The sequence below is a fragment of the Manis javanica genome, chromosome 16, assembly GCF_040802235.1.
Source record: "Manis javanica isolate MJ-LG chromosome 16, MJ_LKY, whole genome shotgun sequence".
NCBI classification, from domain to species: domain Eukaryota; kingdom Metazoa; phylum Chordata; class Mammalia; order Pholidota; family Manidae; genus Manis; species Manis javanica.
In genome coordinates this window covers 58,125,671-58,141,675 of record NC_133171.1, presented here as the reverse complement: position 1 = coordinate 58,141,675, position 16,005 = coordinate 58,125,671, and the positions used below count along the sequence as shown (strand labels likewise).

General features: G+C 50.1%; 1 protein-coding gene across 5 annotated transcripts; it reads left to right on the top strand.

Annotated features, from left to right (window-relative positions):
- Window positions 1-1,091: 1,091 nt before the first annotated feature.
- Window positions 1,092-12,788, top strand: BRD2 (bromodomain containing 2). Of its 5 annotated transcripts, none has more exons than XM_073224939.1 (13): window positions 1,092-1,458; window positions 4,055-5,364; window positions 6,856-7,159; window positions 7,739-7,876; window positions 8,351-8,489; window positions 8,577-8,785; window positions 8,877-9,251; window positions 9,761-9,889; window positions 10,074-10,319; window positions 10,424-10,689; window positions 11,294-11,598; window positions 11,827-11,949; window positions 12,059-12,788. In XM_073224939.1, exons 2-13 carry the CDS (start codon window positions 5,339-5,341, stop codon window positions 12,193-12,195), a joined length of 2,397 nt encoding a protein of 798 aa, XP_073081040.1. In that variant the 5' UTR covers window positions 1,092-1,458; window positions 4,055-5,338; the 3' UTR covers window positions 12,196-12,788. The 5 variants fall into 5 exon arrangements, with proteins under 5 accessions (XP_073081040.1, XP_073081042.1, XP_073081041.1 ...); XM_073224941.1 differs by lacking the exon at window positions 1,092-1,458 and adding an exon at window positions 2,788-2,812; XM_073224940.1 differs by lacking the exon at window positions 1,092-1,458 and adding an exon at window positions 2,880-3,098.
- Window positions 12,789-16,005: the final 3,217 nt, after the last annotated feature.

Genomic DNA, 16,005 nt, shown 5'->3' with positions numbered 1-16,005 from the left:
TTTGGAGTAATAGTTAAGGTTGGCCAGGACAAAAAAAAAAGTAATTTTCTTAAACCGAAGAAAGGACTTACAGAACAGCAGTAAAAGGTTACAGGCATTGCCCAGTTTCTAGAAAGGGGATGGAAAATTTTGAATTCTCCTGCAAGTTGGCATTTCTGTTCTGTTAGTGGGGAATGGGGGTTATGGACTACAGCGAAAATCTGGACCATGCGGAGAGTCAAGGGAGGGATTATTGGCTATGAACAAAAGCTCTGCTTTAGGTGACAACTGAATCACGGTAACATCCCTAGATTTTTATGGGATTGATTCAAGATTGATTTCCCTAAGGCAAAAGTCGACGAATTTTAACTTAAATGGTTGAGCACAAGATCAGTGAAGAAATAAAAGATACCAGAAAAGACTGGTAAGTTTTGTGGGAGGCAGAGGAGTCCAGAGATTTGAAGCCCTTAAGTAACGTAGCTTAGGTAGTTTCAGGGGATATGAAAGGTCATAAAAACGCCTACCACAGATGCTAAACAAAACGCCCACATCTACCGTCCGCACCTCATATCCCCGCTGTAGGCACCGAGAGGTGAAAAACTCCCTCTCCCGGGGCTGAACCATACAGCACCGGCGGAGGGGCGCCCCCCTACAAACCCTCTCAGCTCCAGGTTCAGGCCCCATTTTCCTTCAAGACAGCTCGGCAGCGCGCGTTTCCACGAGACTCCTGGCCACGACGTGCCAAGCTGCCCCCTTACACCGGTGGAAAAAGAACCAAGTCAAGCCGCCGTAGGCCGCTGCGCGAAACCGTGAGCGGTGGGGGAGGGGCTGCAGAGCAGGAGGTCGGCGCGCCGCGCCCACTTCCGCCCCACCCACTGCGCGCGCTCGGAGCCCAGCCGCGGGAGCTGCGGGTAGGCCCCGGACGCTTGCGTACTGCTGTTCTCCCCGCGGCCTTTGGCGCCCTTTACACCCCTCCATCCGGTCGCAGCTTTGCGTCTGCGCAGTGCGTATTCCCGGGCTGCGGCAGCCATGCTGAACCCGTACGGAGAGGCGAGTGGGGGGGGACAGGATTGAAGACAATGGGATAGGAAGGCGGGGATATGGAGAAGCAATGGCATTAAGGTGTTCTGGGTCTCTGGAGATAGTCCTGGGCTATGCGACCCCCTCGACCCTTTTTGCGACCCCCAGGAACCTTCGGAAAACTGGTCCCCGCAGTGTGGGGGTGTTGGGGGAGGGAGAGAGGGCAGCGGCACGTGACCACGTCAGCCAATCTGGGTGTTGCTGACGTGGCCGCGCGGCCCCGATGTGTTCCCCACCCCCAGCTCAGTCGTGAAGGGAGGGGCTGGGGGCTACGCCCCCTCCCCCAACCCAGTTTCGGTTTCCGGGGTGGGGGAGGAGGGTGACACCCCGGATTACATCCTCCCCCCGCACCAAGTCGAGGGGAACATTGGAGCCCCCTTGGAAGGTTCCTGCATCCAGGTGAGAAGGGGCCCTTGGGGGGAACGGGGACGTTGACCCTCGTTGAAGTGCTTAACTAATGGTGGGGAGCCCGAGGAGATTCTTGGGGTTCAGAAAAGAATTTTGAGGTTGGGAACGTTCGTCCTTCAAACAGTTTACAGCCAATGGGAGCGTCGAGGGGGGCGAGCGGGAGAGTGCTCCTCTGGTGGGGGAGGGGAATGCCCAACCTCTTGCCTCCATACCAATTGGAGGGCAAAAGGGCTTGGGGCGCTGTGTTCCCCCTCCATTCCATTCGTCCCCTGGGGGGTACAGGAGCCCGGAGCCAGGTGAGAAGGTTCCTTTTTGGCGGTCGGAGGGAAGGGTGACACAGTGGGCTGAGGAGTGGAAGTGGTGACCGTAGTTCGTATTCATGGACGTGAATGTTTAGAATGGGCAACCGGGGTAGTGAACTGAGATTATTTCCGGGTGCCCACTCCCTTTCTCCCCAGAGACTTTTGGAAGGAGCATTTCTGTGCTTCCTTTGTGTCAGCGGTAGGAAACTAGCAGTTAATCACATGGCGTGGTGGAGAATATGCCTCGAGTCACTTACCAAATGTGTGCATTCACGTGGACACGGCCTACGGACCCTTCTGCACAAACCTTTGTTGCTCCTGTGGGATTTTGGTTGAGCCTGTGTCTATCCCAGGCTAGGGAGGGCTTACAGACTGAAAGCTAGGGATCCGCTTGAACGCAGAAACCAGGCCCAAGGTGGGTGCTGGGAGGATGGTATAAAGCGTGGTACGAGACAGGAGGGAGTGAAGCTTAGAACCTGGAATAAGATTTCTCAGCTCACCGGGTTTCGGGTTTCTCCAGGGTGTCACTTTTGCCTGGCTCATCCCCTCCCCCATTCCTGAACAGTTCTCTCCTTGTGTACTGCGGGGGAGGGAACGGAAAGGAGGGAAGAGTTACTTTTCCAAATTACTGACTAGCAGTAGCCTCCCCAGTGACTCATGTGGGGGAAGGGAGGACTTGGAGGGATTGGGAGCAGTGATTTTCCGGAATGCAGGGAAATATGCCAGAGTTAACGTCTGGCTGCCCTTTCGCTTTCGAAGGCCCGGTATTTTGTCGACGTGCTTAGGTTTTTCTCCCCTGGCTGGCCTCCTGATGGGCCCTCTGTGCAGACTTGCAAGGCCCTGGGTGGCGAAAATCAGATTTGGGAGGCTGGGCCACCAGGGGGAGGGGAGTGGGGGGAGAGGAGAGGGCCTCTGCAAAGTTGCTGTGTCATTGCCTTCTTTGCGGCAGCCATCCGGTCGGACCCTCTTGTACTTCGCGGCCGACGCCTGATCCCTGCCAGGCGATGGGGTGGTGGGAGGAAGGCGGAGAGACTGATTTCCCGGTGCGCCCTTACCCCCGCAGGGTTTGCCGACTCGGGTTGTCGAGAAGACGGGGAGATTGACGGCCATTTTAGACGCAGTAACTGAGTTAGGGCCCAAGAGCTACTGCGAAGTTGGGAGGGTGACGTGGTTGTGGAGCTCATGGACCCTCATGAGCCCTTCCAGCGTGGGGGCGGGGGCGGTCTTGAATTCGCTGACTTGGATTTATTTCCTCTCAGCATAGTCTTGTGTTCCTTCTTGGTTTCCAGAAAGGGGAAAATGGGGAAGAGACCTCCCGCTAAAGCCCAGGTGGGGTAAATTCTTTAACTTGCCGGTAAGGGGACGGGAGCAGGGTCATCCCAGGCGTTAGAAATCCTGACCTTGATGTGCTCCAGCTCTTTAGTCAAATGTAATCTAACCCTATTCTGATAACTTTTGACTGGAGAAGACAAGAAATGAGTGGGTTGGGGGAGGGGGCGAAACAGCTCCCAAAATGGCTCCTGCCCCTCCTCGGAGGCGGACAGCCCGGGGGGAGGGGAGGAGGAGGAGGAGGAGGGCTAGTCTGAGCCGCAGCTGCTGCCGCCTCCGCCTGCCCTCCTCCCTGGCGCTGACCGACGGACCAGCCGCTCCGTGGGGAGGACTCCGGACCCTGGCGGGGGGGGCCCTCTCCCGCCCCCTCGGCGGAGGGACCCTTGTTGGGGGGCGGTGCAGGCCTGCCCTCGGGATTGGGGGAGGGCGGTGAGCGTGGGGAAAGGTCTGAGCTCGCCAGGAGGGGGAGGGTGTTCACCCTGATACGCCCCTCGCAGGACTTGTTTTTTCCGCTCTGAGCCAGACACCGGGATGAACTTTGGGAAGGAGGTGGGTTTCATCTTAAGAGTATTAGGAGTATTTGGAGATTTTTGCTTCCACTTAGGGCTGCCAAGGTTTTGTTGAGCCAGGTCATTTGTATTGGTAATTGAAGGTATGAGTGGGGAGGGATTGGAGAGGTGCTTGGGATACAAGTGTCGGAACGTGGGCTAGGTTTGATTGCCTTGTTGTTGATAATCCTTTGGGATCCTAACAGATTGTAGATTCTTTTGTGTTTCGTCTTTGTCTTTCGATTGGCCTGGGGAAGGACGGGGAGAATCTTAAAAACACCTGCAAGCCTCTATCTTTAATTGTGGAGCGTAGGAAAGTTAGATTCCCTGTTTTGCTACGTTCGGGAGCCCTTAGCTGTTTTGCCAGTTACAGGCCGCTGCTTCTAAGATGGCGTCTTCTCCTTTCAGATTCTTCACTGCAGCGGCCTCCCTGCTGAGAACAACAACCCGTCCGGCGTCGTGCAGCCACACCCTAGCGGGCCCAGGCTGACTACGCCCACGCGGCCCCCTCCAGTTCTGCCGATCTGGCCAATGGAGGAGCAGCGGATGCCACGACCTGCCGGAGCTTGGCAGTCGCCAGTCGCACCGGGCTTGGACGCTTGGGAAGACTTTGTTAGAAGAGGAGGCGGGGAGAGAGTGTTGCGCCCCTGCCAACCTCCCTCTTCCCCTGGAGTCACCGTACCACGGCGCAGCCAATTGGCTCAAGAGATGTGGCTGGTAGCCGCTTCCCTATGGGTCTCTGCGGCAGTCTTCTGCCTGGTGACCGACGCCTTGGAAATGAGGTTTATGACGTCATCGTTTCTGCCGACCAATAGGAAACGCTCCCGCGGAGAGGTGTTCCTCCCCCTTCGACTGTGCTGCTTCACGCGCGTGAGCGAGCGTGCGCGCGCGGAGGGGGTGGGGGAAATCTCGAGCACGGTGGCGCGCATGAGCGGCGAGGCTCCTCCCTCCTGCCTATATATAAAGGGCTGGCGCGATTCTCGGCGGCGCCATTTCGCGCTGGAGCAGAGCAACGTCCAGAACGGGCTGGAGAATTCTGCCTGCTGGTAGAGAGCCTTCGAGTCGCCAGCGGCCGCCATTGCAATCCACGTCCATCCGTTTGGATATGGCCTGCGTCTCGGCCTATGATCGGTCCCGGCGGACAGTACAGACCACATAGAAGCCCCCGAAGCTTCCCTTTTTCGGGCCCCGCCCAATCCTCGGAGTCTGTCCACTCCCTCTACTCCGCCCTCGAGAGGATTTCAAAGATGGTGGCAGCGGCTCCTTAAACCACTTTTTGTGTTCATCCGCCTCCATCCGAGATCGAAACGGGACCTTGTCCTATCCGGACGGTCCCAGCAGGAAAAGGGGATCCTTGCGGATCAACAGAGGGCAACATTGACGATTCTGTTTGAGATCTGGAGCCGTCTTACGGTTTGAAGAGTCCGTCCCCCCGCGCTCAACCGCCTCAACTGAGGCCGCCGCCATTTTCTTGCTGTCCTCCCGGAGCGCGCCAAGCTCCCGAGAGCTTTTCGAGAAGCACTGGAGAAGACTTTTCGTGCCGGCCCAGCACGGGGGTTGTCGCCTCGAGGGCCAAGGGCTGCAGCCCACCCCGCCCCCCTTTACCGTGTTATGCTGGACCGGACGGTAAGGGGAACCGAAGCCACCTGGGCTTTTCGCGGCTGAGGGCAGCGCCGGTTCCCCGCGGTCAAGATGCTGCAAAACGTGACTCCCCATAAGTATGTCCTCGCGAGGCGCATGTGGGAAGGGGGCGTTGGGGGACTGCGGCACCGGGCGTATGGGACGTCGGGTTCGGAGGAGTACGGGAATGACTGGGGCACATTGCCATTTCGTTGCGCGACTGTTCGCGCTCGGGGTTCACGGAGGGGTGGAGTGACGGTTTTGGAACGGTGGTAGTGGCCCCGATGCTGCGTGTGGAGGGAGTACAGGTTGCCCGTTTGTATGTTGCACTTCGTTGCGATCCGCTCTTACCGTTGGCGGTGGGATGTGATGAGGCAGCAGGTCTTGGGGGTAGTGGGTTTGGTGTCCAGTGGCCGTTTGTCCCTGGCCTTTTGGGGGGTTTCGTGGCCACATTTAGTGCCTTACAGAGTTGCCATGGTGATAGACCTTCAAGGACTGGCAACGGGGATTTCCAGAGTAGGGCCAGGGGGATTATCTTCCCAGTGTCTAGTAGGTCATTAAACCTGTTCGTCTTTCAGTGACTGGGTCGGTTTTGTGTTGGATTAAAGAGGTTTTGTTGTGTGAGGGGGTATTTTTGATAGTTTCTTGCAGGGCAGGAGGGTGGAGCTGAGGATCCCCTAATCCGGCGCTGCGGGTGTAAACATTAAGGTGAGGTGTAGTGTCTTCAGTTTTAGGGTCTGAGAAACACCTGGTACTGAGGAGCACCAGAGAGAATGTAAACTTGAACCACTGCTGGCCTTTGAGCTGCAGTGGGAGCTGTTAGTGAAATCACACGTCTTTTCGGCTAGGGGGATGGGGAAGGTGGTATCTCATTCTTGAAGGAATTTGGTGACCTTGACTGTTGTGACTGCTGTCCCTTGTAAGGAAGGAGACTGAATTTGCGAATGATTTTGGGGGGCTGGCAGCTGTTATTCCAGGCTGCGAAGTCTAACAAATGCCCCCTTGTGTGATTTTTTTTTTTCAAGTCGGTACGGTTTTCCATTAGATTTCTGGTGTATTTTCTAACTGAACTTATGCAGAGCTTATGGAGGATACTGGTCTCTTTTGCCCAGATGAATTATTAGGTGTCTCAAGCATTTTATGAAGTATTCTCCCAATTTTGTTCCCTTCCTCTTTTTTTCAGTAGCTACCTTCCCTCAGGCTCAACCACCATGGCAACCATGAAAGCCCCTAGTGAGGAAGATTGGGGCTGAGTTTCTTACTTCCACCCATTTTGCTTGAGTCCCATTCCCTTAAGCCTATGTTTCTGAGATGTTATGTCTTATATGCAACCATTAAGTAGTAAGTGTATCAGATTGCAAAAGGTGAGACCTAGACGGGTGTATATTGAAAGTAAAACCGGGGAAAGTTGGGGGGGACAAGAGCAAAAGCTTCACAGATTGTCTGGATACTGGTTGTAATTAAGATTACTTAATAAGTTGACTGCCTTTTATCAGGTTCTAGGCCTGAATTTATTGGGTATGTAGTATAAGTTGCATTCCTGATTTCTGTAAGCTTACCACATCTAATTTTATTTTCCATCTCCACAGGCTTCCTGGGGAGGGGAATGCAGGGTTACTGGGGCTGGGCCCAGAGGCAGCAGCACCTGGAAAAAGGATTCGAAAACCCTCCCTGTTGTATGAGGGATTTGAGAGCCCCACAATGGCTTCGGTGCCAGCTTTACAACTGACCCCTGCCAACCCACCCCCCCCCGAGGTGTCTAATCCCAAAAAGCCAGGACGAGTTACCAACCAGCTGCAATATCTGCACAAGGTGGTGATGAAGGCGCTGTGGAAACATCAGTTTGCATGGCCCTTCCGGCAGCCTGTGGATGCGGTCAAACTGGGTCTGCCGGTGAGTAGAGAGATTGGAGTGGGGAAGGCATGGATGGGAATGAGCGAGGATGTGTGAGTGGAGAAGTAGGCTGCCTAGTATAGGTGCTGCGGCCCCTAGAATTCCCATCTCTCTTGAAGGGCAGATAGCCACCAGATTTCTGGATTCTTGGTCCTTTATGATTGATCTGACCGCTTGCTATCTTGGCATCTCATTGCACCCTCCATGTGTCCTTAACTTTTGTGCCCTGGCTCCATTTTACAGATTCCCACCCCAGGTTGGGAGAGGACCACGGTGGCCAAAATTCTTAGCTTCTTCCTTTCCCACATGCAGCCCATGGATAGCCAGCCCCAGAGGTAATGTCACAGGATGGGAAACCTTCCAGAGTGGGCGGGAGGTGGGTGGTTTAGAGAAAGGCAGTAGGACCTCCCAGTGGGTGTTAAGAATCCTATTCCATTTTTTTGTTTTTTGTTTTGAATTGGGGCCGCAGTTCAGTTCACTTAGAGGGTGTGTGTGGGTGTGTGTGTATATGTGGGGGTCAGTAGTTTTCTGTAGAAGAGACATTTTTCAGTAGTTCTGACCTAGTGTTTCTGTTTTTAGGATTACCACAAAATTATAAAACAGCCTATGGATATGGGTACTATTAAGAGAAGACTTGAAAACAACTATTACTGGGCTGCCTCAGAGTGTATGCAGGATTTTAATACCATGTTTACCAATTGTTACATCTACAATAAGGTGAGTTTTTTGTGTGCATTTACTAGTAGATGGGGAAAGACAGTGCTTCTATTGTTGCTGCATGTCCTGTCCACATGAAGTTTGTATTTTACTTGTAAAGGTGTTCTCAAGACTAGTCAAGATCTAGAAAACCTGAGCTCCAAAGGGTACCACTGAATACAGTGATGTGGCGTAAGAGATCCAGTGTTAAAGCTTAATTTAAGTAGAAGACTTCATTGTGGGTGGGGGTCCTTTTCCTCAGAAATTTCCAGAGACCTGAATACAGGGTGATCTATTTTCTTGATCAGCTCTCAATATTCTGAAATTTTTGTTGTATTTTGAGGGAGAGAAAGTGGGAATTAAGTGACCCAGTGCAGGAACTTAACGACAAAGTTGTCTAAGGGGGTGGTAGTGACGATGCCTAGGGCTAGGGGTTCTCAGAAAAATAAATGGTTTGTCTTCTGCTGGCATTTTGAACTTTTCTGTTTGCTATAGCCCACTGATGATATTGTCCTGATGGCACAAACACTGGAAAAAATCTTCCTACAGAAAGTGGCATCAATGCCACAAGAGGAACAAGAGCTTGTCGTGACCATCCCTAAGAACAGCCACAAGAAGGGGGCCAAATTGGCAGGTAGGAAGAGTGGGAGTTGTGCTGATGGGAGACCAAAATGTGGGAAAGATCTATCAAACTAATTTTTTTCTTTTTTTCTTTTTCTAGCACTCCAGGGCAGTATCACCACTGCCCACCAGGTGCCTGCTGTTTCTTCTGTCTCTCACTTGTATACTCCACCACCTGAGATACCTACGACTGTCCTAAACATTCCCCACCCATCGGTCATCTCTTCTCCCCTTCTCAAGTCCTTGCACTCTGCTGGACCCCCACTCCTTGCTGTTTCTGCAGCTCCCCCAGCCCAGCCCCTTGCCAAGGTACAGATCTGTGTTTTTCTTTTGGGCATTGGGGAGGGAAAGGTCTTGAATGAAGTGAACTTGTGGTAAAAGCTCCATCTTGTTTCTTCAGAAAAAAGGAGTGAAGCGGAAAGCAGATACTACAACCCCTACACCTACAGCTATCCTGGCACCTGGTTCTCCAGCTAGTCCTCCTGGGGGTCTTGAGCCTAAGGCAGCACGGCTTCCCCCTATGCGTAGAGAAAGTGGCCGCCCCATCAAACCCCCACGCAAAGACTTGCCTGACTCTCAGCAGCAGCACCAGAGCTCCAAGAAAGGAAAGCTATCAGAACAGTTAAAACATTGCAATGGCATTTTGAAGGAGTTACTCTCTAAGAAGCATGCTGCCTATGCCTGGCCTTTCTATAAACCAGTGGATGCTTCTGCTCTTGGTCTGCATGACTACCATGACATCATTAAGCACCCCATGGACCTCAGCACTGTCAAGGTACCCACTGCATGGGGCAGATGGGACGCTCAGGCAGTGATTGGAGCACTGGGGATCAATAAAACAGTCACTTCTTATGGGCATACTGCAATCTTTGATTCTTGGTATTTTACTTTTAAGAAACAGTAATGGGGCAAAGGGTAGAGTATAATAAGAGTCCATATTTCCTGGAGTTCGAAACTGGTGGGTTTTGTCTTAAGACACAAAACTGTTCATCTACATTTAACTTCTAGTTATTGGGAGTGTTGGGTTAGAGAAGTTAAAGGGGTTGTGGAAGGATAGAAGTCACCCACCCTCCCCATCACTTAGAAATGATTTTTTTTTCTAGACATAGATATTTCTTCAACCCACCCAAATTCCTTTGACTTCAAACTTGAACCCCAGAGCATAGATCCTTAAGGTCATCCTCACTGTGCTCTCAAGAGAGAGCTACTCTTGCAGTTTCTGGGGCTGGCAGGAAAGGTGAGTCTCCCTGCCTGTGCAGCTTCTGATGCTGCCTCCTTCTGCAGCGGAAGATGGAGAATCGTGATTACCGGGATGCACAGGAGTTTGCTGCTGATGTGCGGCTTATGTTCTCCAACTGCTATAAGTACAATCCCCCGGACCACGATGTTGTGGCCATGGCACGAAAGCTACAGGTGAGTTTCAGGGTTGGAGTTTGAAGAATGAACTGATGTGGGGAGAGAATGCACAAACTTTAATGTGATAATCTCCCAGTCCATACAGTTATACAGTTATAAATTGGAACTACACCAACAGGTGGCTGGGTGTAGTTGGGGTGCAGTCTACCAGCATGGCTTTGAGTCTGCCTTTCTTATCTAGGATGTATTTGAGTTCCGTTATGCCAAGATGCCAGATGAACCACTGGAGCCAGGTCCTTTACCAGTCTCTACTGCCTTGCCCCCTGGCATGGCCAAATCATCGTCAGAGTCCTCCAGTGAGGAAAGTAGCAGTGAGAGTTCTTCTGAGGAAGAGGAGGAAGAGGAGGAGGAGGAAGAGGAGGAAGAGAGTGAAAGCTCTGACTCTGAGGAAGAAAGAGCTCATCGCTTGGCTGAACTGCAGGAACAGGTATTCTGTCACTGCTCAGTTCACTGGGTAAGGCATTCGTACCCTGTCTGCCCTGACTCTTCTGTTGTTTTTTCCATATCATATCTGATTCATTTCTTCTCTAGCTTCGGGCAGTACATGAACAACTGGCTGCCCTGTCCCAAGGCCCAATATCCAAACCCAAGCGAAAGAGAGAAAAAAAAGAGAAAAAGAAGAAACGAAAGGCAGAGAAGCACCGAGGTCGATCTGGGGTCGATGAAGATGACAAGGGGCCTCGGGCACCCCGTCCATCTCAGCCAAAAAAGTCCAAGAAAGCAAATGGCAGTGGGGGTGGCAGTACTGCTACACTAGGGCCCCCTGGATTTGGACCTCCTGGAGGAAGTGGCGCCAAGTGAGTTCTAACAGGGTAGGAAGCAGAGACAAGCTTGGCGATTTTTATGAACTCTTCAGGAGAGGGTATTTTTTCCTACTTGGTTGGCAGAGTTTTACCTAACCCATGGGCCAGCAAGCAAGTTCTGTAATGGCCAGGTGGGGAAACTGGAGGACCATTGGGTCTCAAGCTACCAACTGATGGTACATCAGCAGCCATAGGCAGTGTGTAAACGTGAATGTGGCTGTGTTCCAGTAAAACTATTTACAAAACCAAGTGATAGGCCATATTTGTCCCCCGGGCCATTGCTTGCTTACCTTTTCTCTAAGGCAATGAACCAGTACTATTCTTTTGTTTCCCATAGTGTGATGGGTAAGCAAAAAGATTGACCCATGCCAATATACCTGTATCTGGTTCTCAAAACCGAAAGTAAACTGAAATGCTTGGCATGTAAGAAGCTCTGCTTGCCTGGTATATCCTAGTAGCCCATTTCTGACAAAACCCATTTGCTTTAATGAAAAGCACCACTCCAAGTAGGAAATCCAAATTACCAGATGGAACAGGGAGAATGTGTGTGGACAGATGAATGATGCTTCTTCAATTGACAATTCTCTTTTGCCCTCAGACTGCCCAAAAAGGCCACAAAGACAGCCGCACCAGCCTTGCCAACAGGCTATGATTCTGAGGAGGAGGAGGAAAGCAGGCCCATGAGTTATGATGAGAAGCGGCAGTTGAGCCTAGACATCAACAAATTGCCTGGAGAGAAACTGGGTCGAGTTGTACACATAATCCAAGCCAGGGAGCCCTCTCTACGTGACTCAAACCCAGAGGAGATTGAGATTGATTTTGAAACACTCAAGCCATCCACACTTAGAGAGCTTGAGCGTTACGTCCTTTCCTGCCTCCGAAAGAAACCTCGGAAGCCCTACAGTAAGTATTAAATGAGGTCTACTAGTTGTTAATAAAGCAATCCTCATGTTTTTAGGATGATTTAGGAAACAATATTAAGGGTGTGCTTGATGGACTTGGGATTGTCAGCTCCCGGGATGGTGTGATGCATTAGTCCTGGTGCTCAAGAAGGAACTTGGTGACACTGGGGGGCAATAAAATGAATGTGCTTACAGCAGTCTTAGTCTTGATACATTTCATTTTTTTTAGCCATTAAGAAACCTGTGGGAAAGACAAAGGAGGAACTGGCTTTAGAGAAGAAGCGGGAACTAGAAAAGCGGTTACAAGATGTTAGTGGGCAGCTCAATTCTACCAAAAAGCCCCCAAAGAAAGGTGAGTATCCTAAATAAGACATTGCAAATTTACCACATCCCACCACCTTTCTTGACTACTGGAGGTAAGACTTTTATATCTTGACCCTTCCTTCACTTTTGTTCTGCAGCAAGTGAGAAAACAGAGTCCTCGTCAGCACAGCAAGTGGCAGTGTCTCGCCTCAGTGCTTCCAGCTCCAGCTCAGATTCCAGCTCCTCCTCTTCATCCTCCTCCTCTTCAGACACCAGTGATTCAGACTCAGGCTAAGGGACCGGGCCAGATGGGGCAGGAGGCTCCGCAGGACCGGACCCCTAAATCACCCTGCCCCACCACCCATCCCCTCCCCTGCTGTGACACTTCCGTCATCTAACCCCCCTCCCCCCACTGTAGGAGAGCTGGCTCTGCAGCGGGGAGGGATGCAGGGACATTCACTGAAGGAGAGGCATAAATGGACAGAAGGTTGTTCCTAGTCCCACTGAAGAGTGATCTCTTGGGTGTAGAGCCGCCATTCAAAATGATGGGTGGGGCAGGGGTAGCGGGAGTGGGGAAAGGCCTTAATGATAAAGGGTTGCCTGAGGCCATAGCTGCCCTGTTCACTTGTTGTAAAGGCCTTGTTTGAGGTTGGTTGTTCTAATTTATTTTAAGCTAGATACGGCTGAGTAGTGTGGGGCTATGGTCCCCTCAGCCTTTATGGGGAGGGAAGAAGGGGGAGCTCTTTTTTTACGTTGACTTTTTTTTCTACTCTGTTTTCCCTTTTCCTTCTCCATTTGGGGTCTCGGGGGGTTTCAGTCATCTCCCCATTTGGTCCCCTGGATTGTCATTGTTGATTCTGACTTGTAAATAAAGAAGATACTATTCAAGTTTTGAGTTAATCACCTTAATAAAATTTGTTTCTGTGGTGCTTCAAAAGAATGTGGTAGACTTGGCTAAGAGAATTTTGAAAGGTGAGAAAAAGGAAGAGCCATCCTATAGTTGGATTGTGCCTTAGTTTTTAAGCCAGTATGGCTGTTTCTGTGGTAAGAAAACTAAGTCTGTCGTTTATGAAGTGAATCTCAAAATAGCCTTGAGGTTAATAGTTTGCTCTGGTTTAGGTGAAGAAAAAAGCCCTTTTTCTGGGTCATTCATGCCAAAGTTAAGAAGTTAAGACTGGCAGTACGTTCTAGTTTTCCTCTATTGCTGGATGTTTGTGTGGATTGTCTCCTGAACACCAAAACAGGAAAGGTGGGGGTGGCCAACAGCAGGTATTTGAGCTGGGAATCTGCCCTGAGAGGGCAGTGGTGCCTAATTTTACAGTTAGCAGCTTCAGCCTCCAGCCACAGCTTTACAGGACTTTGTATGGTTTATAGTAGAGTGTCAGTTAATTGAGAGCAAATTCAGCAATTAAGTTCAAATCACAAAGAAAATCTCCCCAAGGTTGACCCCTTGTTTTGCTAAGGGGGTTGGTGATTGTGTAGTTAAAGGAGCTGGAATATGGGTTCTGAAATTTGGGGCTCAGACTGGAAGTAAGACATTGAGCTTTGTGCAGTGGACCACATAGTAGGACACTTGAATTTTGAAATAAAGGTTGGGAATGTGAAACATGGTCTATTTTGCCATAAATGATACCAGAAACAAGGTGCAGGGTGCATCTGGCAGTGACTGTAGTGAAGATTTTGAAAGGAGCAATACATTGAGCTCAGCAGTGATTCTTAAGTCCCCATGGCATGTGAGGACTCCAGTGTGGCTCAAACTACTGCAATGATTTCTGGGTTCTTAGTGAATTATTTGCAAACTGGGGCCTGGGCAACAAGTTTCCAAGTTGGGGTGGTTATGCACAAGCGGGTGAGAACCACTTGTTAAAACTTTTTGCAAAGTCCTAAGATTCTACAAGGAGGAAATCCCTTTTTGGACTCTGGCCAAATTGAGGGAGTTAAGTGAGTAAACTACACTCCTTTTGAGTCTGTCCTCGAGAACTCGAGTGGTAAGAGGTTCTGAAAATGGTCTGAGTTTTGCTGTGGGGGTGAGATGGGGATTGTTTTTGCTTAAATTTATAAACAATTTCATTTGTATTCATTTCTGTCTCTAGCAGTATATCTCGGAAGGAATTTAAAGTCAGTTTTTTGAGGCTAAAGAATCCTAACAGTCTGTGGCTGCATCACCATCTGTTCACATAATCTTTTATTGTAGTTGGGGAAAAATTTCAACTATCAAAAGATGAGTTTCTCACATTGTATCCTTGAGGCACTTTGGTATCTGAACTGAGAAGAGCCCTAAATTCTGTGAGGAAGAGGCTTGGCTCTTCCCCTTGGTTGCAGAATAGCTGAGGTTGGGGAAGAATGGTGTTGGGCCTGTGGTACAGCTGCCCTGCCACATTAGGAGGCAGTGTATAGGTACATCTGTGTAGGCAGTGTGTGGGCTGTTGATAGCCTTACCTTCAGTCCGTCAGTAGCTCTTGCCCTGGCCCCTGGCCCTAGAGTTACAGTTGGGCCAGGCCGTCCTTTTGATTTACTATCTCCCTTAGCTGTGTCTCATCCTGTGCCCTTAAGGCATTGGGATAGTTAAAAGCACAACTGAAAGGACGTAGCTATTGGGTCCTGCTGTGGGCATTGATTTCTTGTGTGCTCTTCCCAGCTCTTGGCATCACAGGTTCCACAGCCTTGGCTTTTTTTTCCTTCTGCCATGTGCTCAGTACATCCTTTGGAAGCAGTTACTCAGTCAACACGTATGAGTTCCTCTGATAGCCTTTCATTTTTTCACAAACACTTTTAACCAGATCAATAGACCTAGAAACCACCAAGCTCTGCTAAATCAGAGGGTATGGGATAAAAATAGAAGACAAGGGAGGCCCTGTCTGCAAGAAGCCTGCTCTGTCAGAAAACTTTGTGGTCATTAGCTGTCATGGTACAGTGACTTGATCTTCCCAGATATTCACCCTGATGGCACTGTGGACCCTGTCCCAGTCTTGCCGCCTTTGCTCTTGAATTCCCTCAGGACTACTGTGACTGGAAAGTCCTGCTTCTCTGAGGGGCCAGCATGAAGGGCTCCCAGGACAAAACCAACTCCAAGAAATTACTCAGTGGAATCTGGTGGAGATGGTAGTGAAGGTAGCAATAAATTAAGTTCTAGCAGTGATGGTCAACCCACATTGCATATTAGGACTCCACTAGAGCTAAAAGCTATTGTAGTAACTTTCAGTTCTATCCTTACATACTGAGCCCTGAACCATGAGAGAGGGACTGATAGGGAGCTGGAAAGATGTGGGAATGGTAGAAAGGAACTGATCTGATATTTCCATGATCTCACATCTTTGCTTCTACCCACTTTGTTCTATCACCTCTAGTTCAGACTGCAAAATCCTACCAGCTGCTCTCCAGCACTGGGTCAGCTTGCTGCCCCCGTAGTAACAGCAAACGATGCAGGTGGTGCTGAAGCAGTGCAGAATGAAGGTTAGGAATTTGGGCAGAGCCAGATCAAGGAGGGGGTTTAGGCCATAAGGATTTGAATTTTTATCCTGAAAACTTTGATAATAGCTCATGTTTATTGAGCACTTAGGTCAAGCACCATACTAAAAGCTATAAACTCATTTCATCCTCATAAATCCTTTAAGTTAGTTATCTCCAGTTAACAGTTGAAATAAGTCCACAAAGAAAGGTTAAGGAACATTGCTTGCCCAAGGTCCCAACACAGCCAGTGAGTGCTGGAGGTGGGGTTTGAACCCAGCAGTCTAGCCCCAAGAACTACACTAGAATTCCAATACTGTGGGCTGGTGGGGAGCTAGGAGATACATACTTCAAAGAAACCAGAGTAAGGAAGGAGAATCATTGGGTTTGTGGGGTGTTGAGAATGGATGCAGTGATGATTTAGAAAGCAGCTGCTGTAGACAGTCCCAGCAAGTGAGGATAATGGTTGGAATGGAGAGGCAGCACTGTAGATGAGGTAGATTTGAAAGCAGTGCTTGGAGATTAAATGGATGGGACTGATCTCTTATGTTTACTTATTTTAGCTCCACACATCAACAGAAAAGCAGTTGTATATGCCTTTATATCCCTCAGAGTCCCAGAGCTTTCTGGTAATGGAAGTTAGCTTCTGGACTAATCA